Source organism: Bemisia tabaci, chromosome 4, assembly GCF_918797505.1.
Source record: "Bemisia tabaci chromosome 4, PGI_BMITA_v3".
In the NCBI taxonomy this organism is placed as follows: Eukaryota; Metazoa; Arthropoda; class Insecta; order Hemiptera; family Aleyrodidae; genus Bemisia; species Bemisia tabaci.
This window is the reverse complement of record NC_092796.1, coordinates 29,873,268-29,898,214: the sequence shown is the minus strand read 5'-3', so window position 1 is coordinate 29,898,214 and position 24,947 is coordinate 29,873,268. Positions and strand designations below refer to the sequence as shown.

Below are 24,947 nucleotides of genomic sequence, written 5' to 3'. Positions count from 1 at the left end.
GAAAATGTTGAAACGTTGAAATCTTGTGACGTAGTTACTGGCATCGTAAATTCAACAGATCATGGCGGTAGCGAAACGACTTGCGCGCAGTTGAAAAGTTTACGATTGAGTTCTGCAGGAGACCGGAATTATCCCCGCTTCTCTCATCAAAATTATCATCATCAATTGTAGGATTGATCCAAGTGTTTTCTTAAAATCTTAATACTATTAGTGCTTTCAACGCAGCGTCGTACACGTGCTGGTTCTCTGCGGTTGCTCTTCATGTGTTTGCCCATCTCATGAACACTTTGTTTTCCTTTTGTGTGAGCGTTCAACGCCTCAACAGAGCATAAAACCTCTAACATTGTGCAATTTTCACCTTTTAATGTCTTCTATAATTGTTCCTAGTAGTGCCACTGGTAAGTGTTTATGGACTTAACATCCGCCACTCCGATGCATTCTTTAATGTAAGCGTAGTGTGAATTCATAATTCACCCAGTAGCAATCACACCTTCATCAGTGAAGTAGACGCATTTACGTCTGTCTATCAGCAGGAATGACAATCAGGCATAACTTAGATTTCACGCCAAATAAGTTTATCCATGTTAAGACTGTGGCAGAAGATCCGCCGTTGTAACACTTGTATTTACTTCGAAAGTCCAACTGTCAACAGTGATCTTCTGTCACTCTCTTAAAGCGTGTACTTAAATGTATTTGCTGTGAGTAATGAAAAGCATTAACATTTTAGCTTACATGATCCACCTTTTGTAAGTGGGATGGAAATGATGAATTGCGACTGTTAAAGATCATGCGTAGTAGGAGCGTTGTCAGCCAAGTTGGCGATTGTTTTTGCTTTCCACTGCTGCAAACTTTGCCTCATGAGTATTTTATCATTCATCGAAAAACCTATCAACGCCGTTTCTTGAAATTTCTGTGAACTATCTTCGTTCCTCAAGAAATGATCAGTGAAAACCTCAGCGATCATACTTACTTGTTTTGTTTCTCTTTATGAAAACAAAAACATAGTGTTAAGAGTCCGCAATCAAAATATTTGGTTTCCGAGCTCAGCCATATGATGGCCATATTGTCAACTGATTTACATGATATTTATGGTATTGAAGCGTTGCCTACGAGAATGGAGAGGCCGTAACTATGATTCTGTGACGTCACACTAATAGATGAAACTCGACCGCGGTTTAACACGCGTTCTTATGGGAGAACGCTTGCTGCGCGATGAGTTCTTGCCGATATCTTTTTCAGGGTTGATCTGATGCAAAATTTCATAAGAACGTTTTCGAAAGAAGATGAAATTTCACTTTAGAAAACTAACCAATCCATTCGTGACATCGTCTAAAAATCGAGGAAATGAAAGCGTAATGCCGAAAATCGTTACTCCACTTAGATTCAAACGGGCCGCTCGCGCAACTTCGGCCGATCGAGGGCCACTCTGATTGGTCCACGCAGCGACTGTCTCACTCATCGATGCACCGATGACCCGGAGATGCTTGTTGTTTTCGGTAAATATCTACTAGCTTGACGTCACACAACTGACTAGTTACGGCCTCTCCATTCTCGTAGGCAACGATTGAAGCTTGAGTTGACCCCTCAACTGAAGTGAGAAGTATACAGCTCAGTAGAAACCTTATTCTTATATCTTGTATTTCAACCACCAAAACTTATTAAGTTTGTTCTATTTCTAGGTATACATAATGGAAAATCTAGAAACAAATGCCGTGAAAGAACCAGACTTAGTGGCCAACGCTGATCTCTTAGCATTAGCTGCGCCAGAATCTTTCCAGGAGTCGGCTATCTCAACTGCGCAAGGAAATTTTCAGTCCACTACGCCTGAGGTTTGCCTTTGCATCTTTATTTTTATCTTAATGTTTATTCATCATGGAGTCCATTCTGTTGTATTTGAAGCCGCACTTCTTGCGAATAAGCATAAACTAAGATACCTAGAAGTATAACTTTATTTGACCATGAAGAAACTATGACAAGAAAGAAACCAAAAACTTTTCTCTGAACAACAAATGTCTAAGTAAAAGATACTGTGTATTATGAAACATATTCCATCAGGAGTTTTTCATTTTCAAGGTACATGAGTGTTGTTTGTCAAGGTCATTCGCATGGAATACCCATAAAATGAGATTCTCCGAAACCTTATTTGGAAAAAATTTTGAAGACATGTTCTTTAAATCTTGAATTTATCAATATCCCGAAGTTTCTCTGTATTCTTTGCCTTTCCCTTGTTATTTTAGTCTTTGATTTGATCAGTAATATAATTAACTTTTTGCGCAGAAATCTATGACAGTGGATACGTTCAATATGGAATCAGCCATCATGTCTGCTCCTGCGGGGCAAAGTCTTTCTGGTATCAACATGAATTTCTTTGTTGGGCTTAGAGCTGAATTACTTCCTAATAGTGGTGATGTTTGGTGAGTAATCAAGAATCGTAAGCTGTGCTTCTTCTGTGTACTGTCTTTTAACTTCACAAGATTGCTACAGATAGTTTGAAAGCTGATGGTCCTCAAGAATCTATAATTTTTTCTCTCCTCAGTCTTGCCACTATAATTTCGGCTTCTTCCAATAAAAAATTCATTTTTCAGGTTTATACTCATCCCTCTGCAACGAGGTTGCCCACAGCTGAAGTTGTGCTGAATCATTCTCTCTCAAGGCCTGGGAAAGATTGGTTGGAAAGTCTTCGAAAATTTAAGATGATCTTTAGTTTCCATGTATTCATCAGCCTTGAGCTAACCCTTGAAAATCAGTTAAACTTCCTGAAAATTTTAATATTGCTCCACTATGTAAAATCAGATTTTTGGCCCAGTATTAAAGAGTGACTTTCTCCGGGAAATGTCAATAGCAAGAACAGGAATGTCATTAACAACTGTACAAAATACAAAACACTCTCATACATATTGGGAATGCTTTTTTCTTATTGGTCCTCTCTATTATTTTTAGGTACCCAATTACGATCTTGGACATGGATGTTGAGGAAAGGGAAGTACTTTGCCATTATGAAAATTCGCAAAGTTCTGATGAGTGGGTTTGTGTGGACAGTTGTCGAATTAGACCAATTACGGTTAAACCAGCAGTCAAACCAGAGTTTCAAATCAATCAAAAAGTCATGGCAACTTGGAATGACAACCGTAAATTCCCTGCTGTTGTGAAGACAATTTTTCCTGATGGTAAGTTAATTATTTCCCTATACGTATGAACAAATACATCAATGTATTGTACCTAGTTAAAATATATGGCTTACTGTCTCAAAATAATCTGTAATATGACAATTGATAATCTTAAGTTGTGGTATTTAAGTAAACAATGTACTGATGTCATCGATAATACCTGTTTTTTTCTCTCCAAAGGGTTGTTTACTGATGAACAGGCTCATTTCCTGATCAATGAATGAATCTTAACTAGGTACAAAACCAAAGGGAATGAAAATAAAACAAAAATCTTCAGTTAAAAATGAGGTAACAGACTGTGAGTTGAATGTGTGAGAAAGAAAAAAGAATTTGAAAAGTAGGAAACTCAAATCACGAAATAATAGAAAAGGAAGAAAGAAAGAAAAAAAAACAGAATTAGTATAAAATGGACCGCCAGACAGGGTCTGAACTAGAAATTAATGTCACATGAACTCTCTACAAAATCTTTCATAGAAAATGAATCATACAATGGGTGTTTCAGAAATCAACTCCTGAGCGAGATATTAGCAAATATCTTTAACACAGGTCAAATGGAAATCCAATCATACAAATGACATCATTTGTACAAGATACGTTTGGAGACCGGCATAAGATAAATGATCAGTAAAATTTTTAAACTCACTTGCACGTAAAAATATTAAATTGCAGACGCATTTCGCCGGCTCGCAACTCCAGCATCCTCAGGCGACTCCGCCAATTTAATATTTTTACGTGCAAGTGAGTTTAAAAATCTTACTGACGTCATTTGTACTCTCTGTTTAACCAATTGTAATTGTAAACACTTATACCTTGTTTAGGATTTGACTTTCAGATTTCCTGTTGCATGATTAGTTTTCATCGTTAAATTTTGAAGTATCAACTCACTTGCATCAACATTTCAGTAGCCTATAGTTTCTCTTTCACTGATGCTCTTTAACCTTCATCAATCAACTTTTGCTCCTTGTTAACAGGTTCATATGAAGTTCTTTTCATGGACGGTTTCAAAAAAACGTTGAAACCCCACAAATTGACAAAATTCACCAGGAAAGATCAAGAACATTTTCAGAAGGTATTAGAAATCCATCATTATGTATCTCCGATAAACAGTCTCTCATACATTTTTTTTATCGATAATTCTGAAAGAAAAAAGGGGAGTTTTAGAAATGTTGATGAGGATTTTAGTGGGGAAGTCAATAAGTTTTAAGTTTTATACATAATACTTTTCTCCCTACCTGCTGATCAGAATTTCTATGGAACATTAATTAAACACTCATCTGTGCTACGGTATGTAATCTTCCCAAAAATCTCGAAAGAGAGTAGTGGAATTGTGACTTCGAAAAAAACGCTGAGCCTGCTTTTTTGTGACCACCTCTTTTTCACAAAATTGTATTTCTCTGAGGCAAGCGCTGTTTTGCAAAGCAAAATTGGTAATCTTCTAATCAAAACTATTTAAAAAAACCCTAACTTATTAAAAAACAGACTTTTACGATACTGATGAAATGGAATTCGAATTCTCCCATTCATACTACTCCTAAAACTACACTTTGTGAAAATAAATTAATGGAGGCTGATCTACAATTTGCAGCCATCATATGATTTTTATTGTTCCACATTTGAGGATAAAGAAAAAGTAACCTAAGATCTACACTCTCAGGTGCCAATGCCACTTGATGCAAAGTAGCATCAATATCAATAATCTAAAAATTTACCTCTTTTGCAATATTAAATTGCAATGTGAGAGGTGCCAGCTCTTTATACTTATTTAATTTGAGCTTTCATATTATTTCTTGGTACTTGGCTGAGGGTATTAGAAAGCTGTTTTTGAATCCATCTTTTCATTTGAACAGCTCTCTTCATCTTATATTTTTTTATTTAACATATTTTGTTTTTCAACATATTGTCAATTCTATTGCCAGATTCAATCGATGCACTGAGAGTAATATACTTCCTTTGGAATATTTTCCATGGAAGAAAAGGAAAGAAATGAAGAAAAAAAAACATTGATTAATTGTGTGAAAGGAGCTTGAAGCTGGAAGTACGTTACATGCAGTTTTCCCTCCACAAATTGCAGTGTGGAAAATCAGTTTTGTGAAACTCAATTTTAGTGAGAAAGATTTTAAAGAAAAATATTGCAAAATTCAAATTAAATCGGAGCAAACCTTAACGTTTTACAGCATGAATTAATTTTGAATCTTGGATTCTGAGGGACGCAAATCTATGTTCTGGCTTTCGGAAAAAGTACCAAATTTTTGGTAATCAGTTTTTATGAAAGAAAACTCTGATGGAAATTTTGCAAAATTATGCCACAGAGGAGAGATAAACTTTTTAAAAAACCACAAAATGTGTTTTACAAATAAATAACACCATACCATAGAGGGTTGAAATTATTGTAGGGGGTACTAAATGATCAGAGAATTTCTTTTCATGAATTACTGTCATTGTCAACATTTATCTCGATGTTTACAGAACTACACGCAGACAATACCCTCAACACCGCCAATTGTCATACCAAGCGCGCCCTTTGGCTCAGACATGTTATCCAAAGAGGAACGTCGCAAACGGAAACGCAAGCTCAATGTCAAAGACCTCTTCACGGACCACCGTAAAAAAACCAAACAAGATGACTCCTTAGTAGTAAAGAAAGCGGCAGGTGATGAAGCTAGTTTAAAAATGGTCATCAGCAGGAAGAAGCCTGATGAATCAGTTGTGATGAACTCACCTCTCGAAAACAGTGCGAGTCAGATGAACTATTCATCTCTTGTGACTGCAACGCCACCTAGTAATAACAGTCCAATTGAAGATGAGAGTTCTGATGGACACAAGAGAAAACGAATTAAAAATAGGAAAGCTGACTATGATTATGAAACCAGTACTTTTGCATCCACCAAGAAGTCTGCAGATAATTCTGCACAGCCAATTCTGTACAGTGCCAAACCAGCGGCTGTAAGGCAGCCACTACCCTCCGATGGAGCTCCTCCTAGTGAAGGTATTATTTATATCTTGCACATCTCTGTATCTATTTATATCGATCCAAAGAAAGGTCATCAATAAGGGCTGTTCTTGGGCCCATCCTCAAATCCACAAGGTTTTGCTCATTGAAGGGTTATATTTTACGAAATGCATCATGATTTGGTCGTTTTCGGTCCTTATAGGGTCTACCACTCGCCTAAACATGGGATTGAAGGTTGATTTTGGCGGAAAATTCAGGTTTTTGGTTGAATGCTGAAAATTCTGCGTTTCTCGCCAAAGTTGGCCTTCTGACTCCCATTCAGACCAATATTAGACCTAAAAAGAGACCAAATTTTGATGTTTTCCGTAAAATACAAGCCTTCAGTGAGCAAAATATCGTAGAATTAAAGCAATTCAGCTAGGGTGGACCCTTTAATGGACCTTATTGATACTCCTTATTCATTAACGCTTGTTACAGCTCATTAAGAAAAATGTAGAAGAATTGATCATTGCTTTATTCCTAAAGATTTTATGTATGAAGGGGGAAGTGGTCACTAACATTTTGCTCATCTTAAAGGTTATTATTAGATATTTAATTTACTCCTATATCTGGTCTAAAGTGAGTACAAAAGAGCAAAATAAGCTCATGCTCTTTTCACAAAAGTCTCATCTACAGTGTTTTTAAATGAAGAGCTAAGCACCAATTAAACAGTGAAAGATGCAGCATAAAAAATTAAAAAGTTATGAAAAACTTTAATAAAAATTTTCCAAAATAAAGTAAACGAAAATTGGTCACTGCAGAAGGTGGCATGTTTACTAAAAAACGAAAAAGGTCTCCTGCCTCTGATATTTTTGCACTTTTAAGAGTTTTCTCTTTGAAATCTAAGAGTTTTTTAATTTTTTTTTTTCTACAGGTAATGAACCTGAGATTTTTTTTTATGTATTTCTACTCAGCAATGTCAATATAATCGTAATTCCCTTTTTTTCTTTCTCATTTTAGTGCCATATCAAAGAATTCCAAAACTGGTTATCGATAATAAATTGCCACCTGGTTGGTCGAAATACTGTGTTCTGAAGAAGTGTGGAACCAAGTATGATGTTTATATTCAGAGGTGAGTACTAAATTTACATATGATATGTTCATATTTATGTTAACAAAATGTAAAACGGTTTGATTTTTCCACAATGTTGGAACCAAACGAAGAATCAACAGAAATAATTTTGATGCACTGACTTAATTAATGAATGTTTGATGATTTATAAAAAATGTGCATTTGTCTTCATGTATCACAATACCAAAATTCGGTGGAAAGCCTTTTATTTTTCTCATTCTCAGTTTTCTCCAAAATTCAAGGTATTCCCAGTTGGCCCTTATTAAATTAGCGTGTGAGAATTTGTCGATAACAGTTTCTCTAGTCTCCTTTGTATCTACATGTTTTTGATCAATTTTGCTTTTATTTCATCAAGTTGGTATTGAATTACAGCTGACTGAAAATTGATTTTATCATTTTTAGAAGGCAAACACCGTTTATACAGATACCACTTTACTTTCAATGATAGTTTTCAGAATTGAAGTAAATTTACTGTCTTCATAGACAAAAAAAGAGTACTATCCGAGAGTATACTGGATTCTGTTTTGAAAAGCCCAGATTCCAGCAAAAGGGTTCCTCTTTTCTTTTCATCTCCTCGTTTTAGGTTCATATCTCACTGTTGGAATTGTCGAAGGGAGTATTTAATGCTCCTCAATTCTATTCTTCTCTCACCCTTAAACTGGCGTATTCATGCTGAAAAAAAAATTGTGCAGATGGCTATACTTAAAAGGAACAGTGTAGCACACAAACCCAGAGGACTTGTTTCCTTTTGATTCAGTCCATGTACTCATAGTTTCTTGGAGCATAAATACATCCATGAAGGAATTATGCGTTTGCTCGTAATACTCTCATCAAGTAATACTCACTTTGTCAAAAATACAATTGAAAAGTAACGTGAGTCTGTGATTTTCAGTCCTGAGGGGCGAAAGTGCCGATCTAGAAATGAAATCCAAGCAATTTATCATGAAAAAGGTGAAGTTTGGCCCATGGAAAAGTTCGACTTCATGCTTGGAGAGAGCAGCAAACGAAAATTCAAGAAGAAACATCGAAGAGACAGGTATGTTTTAATTTATTTATTTTGCTTAGTTTATACCGCATTATAAGTCACATTACAGTGAGACCAGAGTTGAATTTTTAACACTTGTTAGACATTGCCAATTCCTATTCTTCCCTAGAAGTAGACTAAACTGATCATGAAACCAGCAAATTTAAATGTGCTTTGCTGTGTTGTGGAACTTTCTCCCACTTCTCTTTTCTTCTTCTTTTTCTTTGGACAAAAAACTACCAAGACATATTTGTATGAAATATTAAAAGTCTTAAAGGCCAAGAAAAATTCCTCCTAATTTCATTAAAAAGTACCAAATGAGGCTATGAGAGAAGCCCTTCATAATCATCAAATCAGGGACAAAATGAGAAGACAGGAGGTGGCTTAAATCTTTGTCATTTTGCCAAAATTTATAACTACATGAACATGTGAGTATTGTACACATGACATTTAAATTGGTAGTACAGTAAAAGTTTGTTAAGTCGAACTACGATTAAGATGAAAATCCGCTTAAGTCGAAATTTTCTTCAGTCCTGCGACGTTGCATATGGAACAACGTTAAAAAAAACTACGCTTTAGACGAATTCGCGAATTTTTGAGCCGGGTGGAAAGCCGCTTATGTCAAAATTTTTTTTTCGAAAAATCCGGATTTTTACAACAAAAAACACATAAATGCGCAATATAGATGGGAGAAATGTAGAAAAGAGATTCGTTGCTACGTACCTGTATACACGAAGGGAGTGTAGAAGTGACATCTGTTGGTTGTTATGTCCGAAAATTGATTTTTTTTTATACTTGGCGTTGACACTTGACACTACGGACCACTAACTTCACTCATTGCGTCATAGAAAACACTGATTTGACTAAATTGCATTGATTTGGCTTAAAACCTAAAATTAAAAAGAGTAAAAAGTTAAAAAGAGTAAAAAGTTAAAAAGAGTAAAAGTTAAAAAGCGTTAAAAAGTTAAAAAGAAACAAAATCACTTAAAGAAATCGTTTATTTTTAACTGCTTGTGGCGATTTATCATTCCGGAAATGAGCAGAAACGAATAACTTGAATTGCCGCTTAAGTCGAATTTTCCATTGGTCCCCAGACAATTCGACTTCACGAACTTTTACTGTACAGGGTGTTTCAGACCACCCGTACCAGGCCTTTTTCTCGGTTGGTTTAGGTCGCACGAAGTCGGAGACCGCGGGGTTGAATAGGGAATTGACCCCAAAGAATCCGAATTTTGTGGTCCCGAAACCCCCCCACCTCCCCTGGGGGGTAAAGGGGGGGTCACGATGCTAAAAGTCACGGTTTCCGACCGAATTGCGGATCGATCGCATCAGAATTGAAAAGCACGAAAAATTTCACGTGGAATTGACCCCTAAAAATCCAAAATCGGACCATCCAAGGCCCAAAAATGATCCCCTAAAGAGGGGGACAGTACCCCCCTCCATAATTTCTCTTTGGTCTCGAAATTGACGTAAATTCTCCAGAAAAAGACGGTTTCCCAGGTAATCAACCTCGAGAAATCCAAATTTCATGGTTCCGAAGCTCCTCTAGCCCCCCTTGGGGTGTAAACGGGGGGGGGGGGGGCCAATTTTAAAAATCGGGGCTCCTTTCCGAATCGCAAATTGATTGCATCCAAATTGAGGAGCAGAACACATTTACATCTTAAGTGACTCCTAAGAGTTCTAATAGACCCCCTGAACGGCAGAAAGTAACTCCCTGAGGAAGGGGGCTTCGCCCACGCCTAAAATTTCTCAAGATTCCTCAATGGTCGCAAAATTGACGTCGATTCTCCAGAAAAAGTCGGTTTCTCATGTAATCGACCCCGAGGAGCTCAGGGAACATGAAATTTAGAGTCCTCGGGGTCGATTACATGGGAAACTGTCTTTTTCTGGAGAATCGAAGTCAATTTTGCGACCAAAGAGGAATCCTGAGAAATTTTTGGCGGGGGCGAGGCCCCCTTCCTCAGGAGATTACTTTCTGCCGTTCAGGGGGGTCAATTAGAACTCTTAGGAGTCACTTAAGATGTAAATGTGTTCTGCTCCTCAATTTGGATGCAATCAATTTGCGATTCGGAAAGGAGCCCCGATTTTTAAAATTGGGCCCCTCCCCCCGTTTAACCCCCAAGGGGGGCTGGAGGAGCTTCGGGACCACGAAATTTGGATTTCTCAAGGTCGATTACCTGGGAAACCGTCTTTTTTTGGAGCATTTACGTGAGACCAAAGAGAAATTATGGAGGGGGGTACTGTCCCCCTCTTTAGGGGATCATTTTTGGGCCTTGGATGGTCCGATTTTGGATTTTTAGGGGTCAATTCCACGTGAAATTTTCCGTGCTTTTCAATTCTGATGCGATCGATCCGCAATTCGGTCGGGAACCGTGACTTTTAGCATCGTGACTCCCCCTTTACCCCCCAAGGGGAGGTGGGGGGGCTTCGGGACCACAAAATTCGGATTCCTTGGGGTCAATTCCCTATTCAACCCCGCGGTCTCCGACTTCGTACGACCTAAACCAACCGAGAAAAAGGCCTGGTACGGGTGGTCTGAAACACCCTGTATAATCAGTATTAAAATTCTGCTCTTTGCCCTGCGTTTATACTTAAATGTATGTTTTCTCATTCACGTTTTATTGTGACACAAACATTTTCTCTCAAATTGCAGTCAAGGCAACATATTATCGGTGAAGCTACCGTTTCACAAACCAGAGAGTTCGCTCAACAAGACCCCTCTTGGAAGTTCCACCCCTGTTTCCACGCCTATCGATCCTGGACGCAGAATAAAAACTCTGCTCCCCAAAGCGAAAATAGTTGAACCTGCACCTGCTACACCTGTTGCGCCAGTACCTGCTGTGGTATCCACTCCGATCTCAAGTAAGCATTTCAGATCTAGATCTTTATACCTCTTTCAGAAGCTCTCAGTAACTGCAGGCACCTGTTCACGGATGTATCCAAAACCAATGATTCTGATTGCTGTGCTTTTGTTTGAAACATCGAGACCTTCATTCACAGATGTATTGTAAACTGATAATGGCGTTAGCTTTACTTTAATTCAAGCCAGCCATCAAAGTAACTTTTCACAAACAGCTTTTCACTTTATCATCTGCATTATTAAAAAAACTTTTGAACATACTTTAGAACAAAACTTTAAAAATGTTGGTCTCATAGATTCGACTTTTCAAAATTTTTCTTTAAAAGAGTGCTTCGCTATTTGTTTTTAAGGAGCTGAGAAACCTTCAATTCCCTCAGAACCTCACTGAAAAAAGGGAACCTTTTATCAAGACCCTTCTATAAATTATTTTTAATATATTTCTCTCTATTCATGTTATTATATTTCTCTCTATTCATGTTATTATATTTCTCTCTATTCATGTTACTATGTGTTTGGCCAGGCTCAAGTGAATCAGGATCTGCTGCAGGAACTGGTGGAACCTCTGGTGCCTCGGCAACAACTGGCAGCGGGGGTGCTGGATGCATCTGTCCCATCCAGAATTGTGGCAAACTGTTCAGGAGTGAAAACTACTTGGCGGTAAGTAAGCTTTCTCAACTGTGCTATAATTTACCCGGTTAATATTCATTGACAAGAGCAGAAACTCTGACCTTGATTCTAGCCAAGTTGCCTTAAATGAAAAATTGGTGGGTATGGGAACTGCGGGAATGGGCCTGTTGCAAACTCTTGCCAGAGCAAAAATAAGAGTCGTTTCTAAAGGATTAAAAATCACGATGAGCGCATCGGCAAACTCTGAAATGCACTCCTAACTTCACTATCTGTGTAAGAAATTTGCGTTTTTTAAGATTCCTGCTCCAAAAAGGACACTTCAGCACAGGTGAACATTTCGTCAGAGGAGTTTTTCCATTCAATCCCTGCTCAACATGGCCGACGCTTTCGCGTGCAAGTTGAGGAGAAGACGAGGTCAATCAAGGCGGATATTTAACAACGTGAGAAAAATGTGAATGTAAACAAGCCGATTGTTATCAGGTGGTTAGAATCATCGTCCCATCACATGTGTTTTGGCGAATTGGTGTCGGCTATGTTGAATATTGCGTAGTATCCTTGTGAGCAGCGGTTGGATGAAATGACTCCTCTAACGAAATGTTGACCTGTGCCGTGGTATTGTTTTTGAGGCAGGAAGCTCAAAAAAACGCAAATTTTTAACGGAAATTGTAAAGTAAGGAGTGCATTTCAGACTTAGCCAATGCGCTCATCGTGATTTTTGAGACACTTTCTATGAGTAACAACTTTTATTTTTGCTCTAACAAAAGTTTGCAACATGCCCGTTCTGTCAGATTTTTTCAAAATGTTCTTTTTTAACAATGTATTAGTGGTAAAAAAGTCCAATTTTTTGGAGGTGAAGGTTTTTTCTTTTTTTTTATTAGGCCTCTGGAGGAACTAATCATGAATTTTGGCTAGAAATGGAGGGCGGTTGGTTAAATTTGAAGGAAGGCTTGGAACTGTCTGTTCCCCTTTGATCAGTGAATTTCACTGTACAAACTGATCACGGTTCAACGCACAAGTTGTTCAGACAGAAAATGGGTAATTTTGCCAATGTGTGTTAGAGCTCAAAACTGAAAATCTCGATACTGAAGGAAAAAGCTTTTCAAGTACAATTTTTCCCTTTAAAGAGATGCGCTGTTTATTGCTGTGAATTGAAATTTTCACTGTTATATTGAACTCTGAAGCTTGTTGGCAAAATTACCAACTTTCTGTCCAATTTCACTGTCCTTACTATATTGAGGCGGTGATAGGTGGATAAAGGATTAATATCTAAAAAAATAAAATACTGTTTTGAAAATAATAAAAGGTCCAACAGAAATTTTATTTATAACTACCTAGAGTGGATTAAAAAACATCCATACTGATTTTAGTAGTTCTAATTATTTGTTTTAATAGTGTAATAAAAGTGTAATAGTGAAGTTATTAAGATAACCTAAGAGTTTTAAAAGATAGATCAAGGCTTTATTTTATTAATAGTAAACTATTGGGTCTGTTTCCAGATGCATGTAAAACATTACCATGCAGAGTACAATCAGATTCTAGGCACAACTCCCAATGTTGCTGATCTTGCCTATGCCCGAACTGTGGGTCAATCTATAGACGATGTGTCTCCATCGACATCCTTTTTGGATAAATTGAACCAGCTCGAGAAGCAGAAAGCAGCTGCCTCTCAATCACCAGCATCTGCTGTGTCTCCCCAGTCAGTGGTTTCAATCCCATCTCCATCTCGCAAAAAGTAAGTTAACCTCTCCTCTGCCTCGATTTTTCAGTGTTTTCGTGTTCTCACCATTTGGCTTTCTATGTTTGGTTAGAAAATCATGTACCGTTTTGTCATAGTCTCCTCACCACAGTTCCCTAACCCTACATGTTTTCAAAGTATCCTAGTTCAAGTTCTGAACAAAGTTTTGGAAAATCGAGTGTCCCAGCCTTGATGTTGGAAAATGTTTCCAATTCATAGACATCTGTCTGTCTTTTTATTGAAGGTAGAAGAATATACTTTTGCATTGTTGAAAAGTGACAAGTGAAAATTTAGTGCAAGGTAAAAAGGAGTTTAACCTCCCTTTCGTTTCTCATTTTAGGTTCATTCATGAGACAGCACAATTTATGGTGAGAGTTTAGGAGCATGAAGAGGGTTTTGATCCATCGATCATTTCCTCGCGAAAACGTTGAACCGAGTTGACAATTTTAAGGGATATAAGTGTGATTCATTGTACATATTTTTCAGTTACTGTTTAGAAATAATTTTCTCCCCTAGAATTCTAGGTTATGATGGTTATAAAAAAATGTTATACCCCTTTTCAGTGTTTACAGTCGTACTTTTTGAAGGTTTGAGAATTTTATATGTATGTCCAGCAGTATTTTTTTTTTTTTGGGCCATTTTCTTTTTTTTCAATTCCTCACAAATCATGATTGATGCTCTCAAGTAATAGTAAATTTTCCTAACCTATATCCTGTTTCAATTTTTTAGTAATTATCTCAAGGTCAAACAGTCTGACATCGTCATGTGATTGAGTTAAGATACAAACTAATGTATGAGGACTGAGAGATACATTCAGTGCATCATCCTTCCTTGTCGATTAACTTGGATTTTTCAGCATAGCATAATTTCAAGCATTTTATAACTGAGCGGTGGTTTACTCTCGTCGACCCTCTTTAAATCTTGCTCCCTAATGAGCAAGAAAGATTCCTACTCACACCATTTGTATTATTTTTTACCCCTCCTCAGACCAGAGAACGAAGTTAATGACGAAAGAATTCTGATTTCGGATGAGAGAAAAGTTATACCTCCGCCGCCGAGAAGAATCTCAGAACCATGCCAGTGAGTAATACAACATTCCCTTCAAGTTTAAATTTTCGTCTGTTTAGCTATTCATAGCAAGTTTCTGTAGCGTTTTTTTCCTCCTTTATATTGTGGAAGTACTGTATTCAACAGGTGTACAGGATTTTCCAAATTTCTTAATTTGGCCCCTACCTATTTTTCTTCCCCTCTTTAAAGCCATTATTTTCTTTCATCCGTACCTAATACCTTGTGTTCTTTGGGATTGTGTCTCTTTTTTTTCCATTGAAATTTTATCTTTTCTCTTCTTCATTGTTTTTGTTAGTGAATTTCTTTTTTTTGCTTTTTAATTTTGTGAAATGTATCTGTGATGTTTTCAAGAGCACGGCTCCCAAAAATCACCTCAATTTTTGGCACATAAAATTGAAAATACTGTGTATTACTGCTACTGTCTCGAGCAGCAAAAATAGAGAAAGAGTATACTGATTATGAAACTAAAAATATCACGTTTTTAAATACCTGCTCTTACTTCTTGACAAAGGAAAAGGAAGAGAATATAATATTACATCATCAGAAATATTAAGATACGGAGTTTCCTGGTTTCTTGATGGATGAATTCAATTCAGCATTAAATGTGCGCTTGTTCGGAATGTTTCTTTCCTTTTCACTTTTGATTGATCAGAAAGCCCTTTGCTCATTGTACCTAAAGTTTAAGAGAGTCAGTACTTTTTTTTATGAGGCAAATTATGGGGTATTTTCTTTGATATCGCCAAAAGGAGTTTGTTGTGCGCTGCAATTTGCTAAAACATGTCGGAGCTTGTTCTCTTTCCCCAAGTGATATGCATTAGCACTTACTATTCCTCTCTAATTTTTCCTCTGCGAATGGCTATTGCCTCTTCTGAGTGAATTATGAATGCGCCCCATGTTTTGAGCAAGCAAAGAGATTTTCCCTCTCTTTCATCATTTACGTGAATTCTGTGCTCATTATACACACAGGCGCATCACATAAAAGTAAATATCGATGGCTTAAGTGCAAATCTACATATCTATCATTGCAATGTTTCAAAATTTCCACTCCAATGTTATTTTTTCGAAGAGAAACAAGCCAACTTCATAACTTGAAATTTGACCTGAATACTCCGTCAACAGAGAAGACAAATAAAGGAAGTTTTCAAGAAATTACATTGACTAGTTTTCCAAAGAAAAAATAAAGTATGACAAGAAGTCTGCATTGTCGCGAACGGAAATACGTGGTTTTGCACTTCTGCCATCGACATGATTTTGAAGTTAAAGACTGTAATTAATTTAAACTATTTTTCAGTCTGTTTCTTTCCAAAGTTTGAAAAGAGGTTTCTCATAGTCTGAAACACCCAATGCATTTGCTGGAATTGATCTACGCTTTCTCAGAGGTTACTTGATAAAGAAAAAATTTAAAACCAGAAAGTCCCTCTGATTCTGTATTTATCAATAATAATATCGTGTAATTTTTTTCAGGTCAATAAAACCTTGCAGTAATGATTCGCCTGATTCTGAGAATAAGGAACCCGCGGTCCTCAGCCTAGAACCATCACCTCCAGTACCGGCAGAGCCTGATCCTGAAAGATACACTATGAATGGTATTGCGAAAAAACAACCAATGGCAGCAGAAATTCCCAAGAGACGAAGGTTCAGCAAATGTAAGTGGTTTTCTTATGTAATTCTGATAAAAGTTCTTTTTTTATGATGACTAATCATTTAGCTGGTGTCAGATTACCTGCTGGAAATTTCGTATGCTATTAGAACTGACCTACCAGAAAGACACCATACTTCTATGATGGGTGCCCTGGCCGATGTTTTTTCCGACCAAGTGAGCTTTTTTCAGTAAAACAATCTTCTTCAGTGCTATTATGTTTTGTTTCCTGAAGTTTCTGCCATAAATTTAGCTGAACTTTTTGGAACACCTCCAGTTGTGCCTATGATAGGAGGAGGAAGAATGATCTTGGTTGATGATACAGGGTTATTCAAAAGTTACGCACCACTGGCCATAACTTTAGTTCTAATTATGATATCGATTAGCGGTTTGTGGCGTCCTTCCTCATATCGAGGGGGAAACTTTTCGAGGTACTTTCCAGTTCTTCATCCCCCCCAGGGGGAGGGGGGCGGGGGGCAACTCAAAAATTTCAAATGGCAACCCCCATCATGTGATACATCGTTAGAAAGAGCATGAAAAAAGAAAATTTTTAGCGCAAACCGAAAGTCGATCTGACCCCCCTATCAAAAGTTAGGGGGGTCCAAAGGTTATTTAGGGGGTCCGTATCTTCATTTTTTAGAGTAGCTTCGGCGGCTCTTGGACATACCGTTTCTCTTTTCAAAGAGTCTTCGAATACTCTAAGTCTGATACCGAAGTCTTCATATTGCCCCCGGGCCACCACAGGCCCCCCGTAGGGGGGGATGGGCCTGTTACAATGAAAAATTGCATTAAAATACGAAAAGTCACAGAAGTGCTTCAAACTTGGCATCAAATCCGAGTGGAACTTCTTGCCAATGTTAACGCAAACGCAGCCTGCGAGTTTAAAGTGAGTTTTCAAAACTCTTAGCCCCCTGCCCCCCTCATTTTTGGTTGCAGAGCGGGTAAAAACCGAGAATTCACTACAAATAATGCCCGAAACTAATTTCCAACTTGAGAAGGACCCTTGAAACGTTGCGACCAGTCGGAGCATTGACGTACAGGGACTGCCGCCCCCTTAAAGTACGGAAACATCCATAAAACCAACGGGTCATCATTTCTGGCGAATTTCCCGGTTCTTACCAGCTCTGCAACGAAAAAAGAGGGGGGCAGCGAAGGGTTTTATGGATGATTCCATCCTTAAAGTGCGCGGCAATTCCTGTGTTGCAGTTCTCCGACTGGGCGCAACGTTTCAAGGGTCCGCGTCAAGTTCTACAGTGGTTTCGGGCATCATTTCTGGCGATTTTCCCGGTTTTTACCCGCTCCGCAACGAAAAATGAGGGGGGCAGCGAGGGTTTTATGGATGTTTCCGTACTTTAAGGGGGCGGCAGTCCCTGTACGTCAATGCTCCGACTGGTCGCAACGTTTCAAGGGTCCTTCTCAAGTTGGAAATTAGTTTCGGGCATTATTTGCAGTGAATTCCCGGTTTTTACCCGCTCTACAATCAAAAATGAGGGGGGCAGGGGGCTAAGAGTTTTGAAAACTCACTTTAAACTCGCAGGCTGCGTTTGCGTTAACATTGGCAAGAAGTTCCACTCGGATTTGATGCCAAGTTTGAAGCACTTCTGTGACTTTTCGTATTTTAATGCAATTTTTCATTGTAACAGGCCCATCTCCCCCTACGGGGGGCCTGTGGTGGCCCGGGGGCAATATGAAGACTTCGGTATCAGACTTAGAGTATTCGAGGACTCTTTGAAAAGAGAAACGGTATGTCCAAGAGCCGCCGAAGCTACTCTAAAAAATGAAGATACGGACCCCCTAAATAACCTTTGGACCCCCCTAACTTTTGATAGGGGGGTCAGATCGACTTCCGGTTTGCGCTAAAAATTTTCTTTTTTCATGCTCTTTCTAACGATGTATCCCATGATGGGGGTTGCCATTTGAAATTTTTGAGTTGCCCCCCGCCCCCCTCCCCCTGGGGGGGATGAAGAACTGGAAAGTACCTCGAAAAGTTTCCCCCTCGATATGAGGAAGGACGCCACAAACCGCAAATCGATATCATAATTAGAACTAAAGTTATGGCCAGTGGTGCGTAACTTTTGAATAACCCTGTATATTATTACCATTAAGCTGGGTTGATAGCTGGAGAATCATAAGTTTGAATGGCATGCTATGTTTCGCTGAGATTAGCTCAATGCTTTCAGCGGTCATTCTCGTTAAATTTTGAGATCGCACATCTATTTTCTTGAGACTATAAAATTCACTTTTTGATGAACAAATTGATATATTCTTAAGTTCCCAGACAACCAAAATGCGATCTCAAAATTCAATGAGAAAAACAGTTAGCAGAAAACTTTGAGCTAATGCATGTGGTGTATCGCATGTCGTTCTGACTCATAATCCTCCAGGCATCCAATCACCAAAACGACAAGTTGTGTTAAGAAACTATGTAATGATCGCAACATTTTTTAGAGTTACCATTACATTATCACAAGGTGTCAGTTTTTTCCTATTTGTTTTTATTTGATAATTTTCAAGTAGGATGTACCTCAGACTGTGTCCAAATGTCAAGTATTGCTTTCAGCTTCAATAGGTAATTAATTATTAATGTACAATGAATTTCAATTGTGATTTTATTTTTCATATCCTCAGATGGCAGTAGTTCCTTGGATGGTGACAGTGCCAGTGTGTCAGGAAAAACTGGAAAGAAACGAACCACATCCACGAGTAAATCATCCACTGTGTCTGATTACAATGGTAAGAAAATTGTTTAAAATCCTCGATTTAAAGCTAATGATGGATAATTATTCATTATGTCTCTGCATGAGTTGTAATATTGATTGATAATTGAGGTTCCGACTTTAACACTCAGCAGCTTTTTTCAACTCTGGTAAATCCTTGACCACGAATCCCACTTAAATATTAGAAGCGTTAAAAAATTCAGAATTCATCGCTTTGATACAATGGAACACTTGACAGACTAAGAAATCAAGCATTACAAGATACATACCTCATCAAACTGTAATGCAGAGAGCGTTGAACAAGTTAAAAAAATCCTAAAGTCAATTGAATAATTAAAATTGGTTTGTATGGTCAACATGAGAATCAGTAAATACATTCTTCAACCTTTTGAAAAAATCTAAATCAACATATTGATGGCTGAAGTTCGAAACCACATATTTTTGTTTGTGATGTTGCGCACCTCTTGTTATAGGTTGTTTTCCCCTTGCCTTTTTTGGATATGCCATCGTGGATATGTCAAATTGACCCTCCAAAACTAATTTATATCATTTGACTAATGACTTGTGCCTGATTCCTTAAAAATCCTCCTTACCCTGATGCGCAATGTTAGTAAACTTGTGTACAAATTTCATTTTACTACAAAAGATTCTAGTAGCTATCAATACCATTTACTCCAATTGCCTCACTCCTTAAATTCCTTTTTTCCTTACTTTTGCAGAGAGTTCTCTTGATGCCTCCGAGTCAGGAACAGAAAGTAGCAGTGTGATCGTCTCAAAGATTGAGCAGTTAAAGAAGGAAGAAGTGATAAACTGCACTTGTGGCTATAAAGAAGAGGATGGTCTTATGATTCAGGTATTCAATCAATCCTTTTCACGGATATTTCATACTGGAAAATTACAGTTGCTGTGATACGGTTGTGCCTCCTGCTCAATCTAAAAATGTATTCGTTGATTAACCGCTTCGCAGTCCAATCCCCGTAATGTGCATCACGCATTAGGCATTATGCGTCACTCGCATGATATCATGTCATGGAGTAAGATACAGTAAATGATGCCTCATTTGTTGCATTTTAGGCTATTTGATTTGGCTAAATTTTATTTCTAAACTTGTGTCTTTGTTGTGTTAAGTAACTCCGGTGATTTTTAGTTGAAATAAAGTCATCGCATCTGATGGGAATACTTGTCAGTGGCAAATCTCTTTTGTAAGGAAGAAAATAATGTGATTTTCATTTCTATGAGTTTCTTATCCAGTGGCAGTCAAATAGCTGATTGCGTAAAAAAGATGAGGCCTTGTCTCTGTGGAATGTTTCTACAAAATTGGTCGCCTGAAAAAGTTGTTCAAATAAATTTTATCATAGAATCCTAAAGAATAATATGAATGAATGAGTCATATGAGACTGATATAAAAAAATAAACGATGCGCACAGAAATAAAAATATCAAATTGCAGGGATTAAGTTGTAAAATCGAACTAAAGTGAGAAAACGCATAAGATGTTCTTTGTCCTATTCGACAGAGTTATCCACAACAATTGTAATTTTTGTCTCTTGTACAAATTACATATTTATTCGCTCTATCTCTTAGGATTTGTAATGTTGGCCAAAAGATATCATTCCAACTTTCCATTTAACTCTCGAAGTTTAACAAAAAGTAGAAAATGTCCTCCAATTTAAGTTTCTGTTCAACTTTTCATACGAAAGTTGAATTCTTGAGTAAATATTACCCAATCAAACTTTTTATCTGATCAAAGCAGAAGAAAAGTAGAACAAAAAGTTTGTCTGTCTAGATTGGGCTTTAGACATTTTCAACACATTTGCGTACTCTAGTTACTTTTTATTCAAAATTAATTCTCATGACAAAAATGTTTCAGTGTGATTTATGCCTGTGCTGGCAGCATGGTCATTGTAACGACATTGAAACAGAGGATGAAGTTCCTGAAAAGTACATATGCAAGATTTGCTTGAATCCAGCAAAACAGCGACTATCCAGGAAGTACACTTACAACCAAGACTGGCTCAAAGAAGGAACGCTGCCCAGGTGAGTGCAATTGAACACGTGTGTTTTTTTCAACTCATGCAGATGCAAGTGAAAGCTAACTTATCTATTTAAACTCAAACGATTGTATGAAACGTGAATATATACTCATTTCATGAAAGAATAGGCAACACATTCAGAAAATGTCATCTGTAATCCAGGGTATCTACAAGTCCGGAAATAGTACTGATTTTTCAAGGGCGGTCCGGAAGTACTGAAAAAGTGCGGAAATTTTCCGCTGGTCCGGAATTTTTTCATTTATTTGTCATTTTTGTCGCAATTTGAGCAGGGAATTTAAATTTTTATAAATTTTCGAATTTCGTCAATTGGAGGTACTGAAAAGGTACTGAATTTTTCTATTGATGAGGTACTGAATTTCTTGGGAATGTATTGAAAAAGTACCAGAAAAGTACTGATTTTTGACCAGCCTGTTTTAGTAGACACCCTGGTAATCACAATAGGATTTTGTGAAGCAGACAATGGTATCAGGCAGCTAACGAGGCACTGTAAGAATAACAGAGTTAGTTATCTTCATGAAATACGAAACGCTGAATTTTATATTTTTTCGACCCCCTCCCCCCTCAGAAGACTAACACGTGAAAACCACATGCCTTGCCAGGAAACAACGTATTTTGTGAACAGTCCAAATGAATTTTTTTAATAACTTTAATGACTTATTTTAATATTGTTTTTTTTTATTTCAGGTTTTCATTTAGACCCAGAAATAATCCTGAACTCGTTCATCGAGAGTCCCTGTTGAAAAGATCTCATAGTGTTACCGCCACATTAGTTCAATTAGAAACTGTCCTGCATAGCTTACAAGCTAAAATTAATGTCGCAGAGTAAGTACTGTAAATGCCATAGTATAATCCAGAATATTTTTTACTTTTTTCCTCCTTTTCTTTATTTCAAGGATTTCGCAGGATACAAAGTTAAGTTCTCTGACCGAGTGTGATCTGCTGATGAGGTCAGGAACCCAACCTGAAAAGGACTGAGGATTGATCTGAACAAATATGTATCAAAATTCATCTACCTCAGCCCGAGCAGTTTCTTTTTTTCTTTATTTTGTTTCATGCATCGAGTGTTAAAAAACATTATTTTAAATTATACTGACGTAATTTCAGGTCCTATCTACCTCTCTAGCCCAAGTGTAATAAGGCACCTACACACTCACTAAATCTTTTTCTTCTCGGAAGAAGTGTATAAGTTAGAATTGCATCAAATTTAATTATTTTGACTTGAAAATAAATAGCAAAAGTAAAGAACAAGAAAGGTATGTAAATTGTGTAAGTTGAAGCCTCTTTCTTGCGATATGCTAAATCTGTTTTTTATTTGGTGGATTTTTTTTCTTATAGAAAAACAGATCATCCTAAGTTATATCTGTGGTCCAAACCTTGGAATGAAGATAAACTGAGCAAAGAGAAAGTAAAACAAGAAATTAAAGAAGAGCCCGATTTAAATTTTGGTGAAGGAGCGCCACTTGCCGCAGGTAAGATTCATTGCACAATTTTTCAGTTTTGTATCTTATTCGATTAGTCTCAGGCGGTACCAAAATTTTCTCCGAGTGATGCCAGCTTGCAGCTAATTGTTGCATCAACTCCTAAAGAAACGCTTATCCACAGAACCGACATTAGAGCAATGTTGCCTCTCTTCACAAGAAAGTTCAGGTATTAATGCTAAAAAATTAACTTTTTAGCTTCCATCTCGAAATTGGCGCATGGAATGGAAAATTCCTGAAGCCTGTCATCCGCAGGAGGTTGCAAAAATATCGTGTAATAAAATAACAAAATTCAGCTAATGTGGAATTCCATTGTAATCAGTACAATTTTTTTTTTTTTAAAAAAGAGGTGAATTCTGTTGTCAAACTTTTAAAACTCATTAGTTTACGCACATTATTTCAACAATTGACGAACAATCGTTTTGGCGCTTCGCTTGATCCTCAGCTCTTGTCACGACTGTGATCAGAGAATAAAGTGAAGCTCCGAAACAATTCTCCGTCATTGAAATAAAGTGAGTGAACTATGTAAGAAGTTCTTAAAGTTTGATGAGTGGGTTTACCTTTTCTAGTTTAAAGTTCACTGTTTTTCAATGAGTATCTCCCTGAACACCATTTGCTTCGGTTTTAAGGCACATTTCACGTAAGGGCTCTTGCGTTCTCACAGTAGAAATTTCCTTCACATTGCACCTTATCTCATTCATTTCATTCTGTAATTTCAGGCAACATCCCTGGTCCTGAACCTGAAGCTCCCATAGATCCAATTGAATGTCGACAAAGGCTGTTAGACCACATCGACAACTACCAAAATCAGGTCGAATCAAGACTAACTTCTTTAGAGGCGCAAATAGCTGGTGAGTCATGGCTACGAATAACCCCCTCTCATTTAGGTCGCATTCTGGTGTAGATGATCTCTTGCACTCATCAAACTTTAGAAAAATGTACCTTTATCAGCTGCCCAGGGATTTTTATTGTATAATACTTGAATTTTTGCGATCTATGGTATGATCAAGAACGTCCACCTGAGTAAGCTCAAGATACTAATTCCTTTCAATGGAAGTTTCGATTTATCCTGCTAACAGCAGTCGAAGTTCTATTCTTTATTTTTTGCCCAAGGTGAATCCAAAATTAAATGGATCGCCAGGCAATGTATGAATTTAGGTATTTTTATCAATCTTTTCTCCATTGAATTTCGCTTAGAACACAATTTTCTCAATGAAAATCACTGAAATTCACTTCAAGTCAAGATATTAACTACCATTTTTATTTAGCATTGGTCACTATAAATTTGAATTTCATGCTCACCAGTAAAATGAGAATCTACTTGACTCGAAGTATGCACTACGAAGGTTTTTACATGGCAGGCGTCCCAATGAACAGTGTTTCCTCTCCACCTTATGTCATTTAAAATTTTAATAACAAGCAACAGCTAATCCGAAGTGTCGATTTTGAGTCTGTCATATTTTCATACTGTCAAGACTGTGGCGGTAAAATTTAGGGTACGATTTAACTCATGCACATTATTGTCGTGAAACTGACATCAAAACCTCTTTGATTCTTTCAGCTCTAGAATCTGAGGATCCTGACTTGGCCAATGATGAAACTCCAGACTTCTATCCACAAACCAAGCAAACAATTCAGATGGTGATGAAAGATCTTCAGACAGTTCGACGGATTGCAACTCTCAGCTGATGCCCCCAATTTATTGAACTCTAGTTTTCCTCTTCTTGTAGCTCTTCCACTGTTTCAATTTATTAATTTTGTTAATTTAGTATTTTCTAAGTAAAGGGTTGGTTTTCCCCAGCTCTAGTTTAAATGTTGCTTCTATTCAGAGATAAAATGCAAAACTAATGATCTAAAAGATACCCGTCAGTTTTAGTTACAGAGTTACTTATCAGGCACATTAACTAGAGTTGGTGAAATCATCGCCTTCCTGACATAAGAGCGTAACTTCACTGCTATGAGCTCTGTCATCCATACAATGTAATGTTTTTCCAGGATCATCCCAATGTGTAGTTACGCCCTTTTGTCAGCCAGGCGAAGAAATGGTCACTAATCTACTCACTTGAGCATTGGTAGGATCAATGCTACCCGTTGTTTCAGCTTCCTCTCATTTAAAAGAAAATTGTTCAAACAGTATTGTTTTATATTGTTGTTACCAAATACACATTGTGACCATTATTGGCTCACACAAGGGTCTGTTAGTTTTTCTGTAATTATTTAATTATCAAAATATATTTTGAATCGTCAAATCTTTTCCTCTATTTTTCTTTAATTTAAGCTCTACCTTCAATTTTTACAACTGATATAGACTTAAAGTATTCAGAGACAATCTTTTCAGACTTATAAGAAGTTTCCATGAGTTGGGCTGCTTTTGCAAAAAGAAACAAGTGGCATGGCAAATTTGGCGAGGTATTTAACTTCTAGGTTAACTTCAAATTAACTGAGAGTATGTCTATGAATGACTCGTACAGTATAATATTTGACAAGTTTTTTTGGTAAATGTTAAAAATTTGTAAAA

At 37.3% G+C, this 24,947-nt stretch overlaps 1 protein-coding gene across 2 annotated transcripts; it reads left to right on the top strand.

Annotated features, from left to right (window-relative positions):
• Positions 1-41: 41 nt before the first annotated feature.
• MBD-R2 (PHD finger protein MBD-R2) lies at positions 42-24,678 on the top strand. 2 transcript variants are annotated; one of them, XM_019050029.2, is made up of 20 exons: positions 42-398; positions 1,680-1,829; positions 2,278-2,414; positions 2,941-3,167; positions 4,139-4,236; positions 5,634-6,153; positions 7,117-7,228; positions 8,121-8,264; positions 10,906-11,114; positions 11,633-11,769; positions 13,236-13,471; positions 14,462-14,554; positions 16,007-16,188; positions 18,810-18,914; positions 19,618-19,751; positions 20,768-20,934; positions 21,636-21,773; positions 22,287-22,420; positions 23,149-23,280; positions 23,991-24,678. In XM_019050029.2, exons 2-20 carry the CDS (start codon positions 1,689-1,691, stop codon positions 24,116-24,118), a joined length of 3,174 nt encoding a protein of 1,057 aa, XP_018905574.2. In that variant the 5' UTR covers positions 42-398; positions 1,680-1,688; the 3' UTR covers positions 24,119-24,678. The 2 variants fall into 2 exon arrangements, with proteins under 2 accessions (XP_018905574.2, XP_018905581.2); XM_019050036.2 differs by lacking the exon at positions 14,462-14,554.
• The last annotated feature ends 269 nt before the right edge of the window (positions 24,679-24,947 follow it).

Coding starts and splice junctions, on each gene's coding strand:
- MBD-R2 (XM_019050029.2), top strand. CDS start 1,689: ATGGAAAATCTAGAAACAAATGCCGTGAAAGAACCAGACTTAGTGGCC. Junction 4,237..5,633: donor ATCAAGAACATTTTCAGAAG/GTATTAGAAATC, acceptor CGATGTTTACAG/AACTACACGCAGACAATACC. Junction 11,770..13,235: donor GGAGTGAAAACTACTTGGCG/GTAAGTAAGCTT, acceptor GTCTGTTTCCAG/ATGCATGTAAAACATTACCA.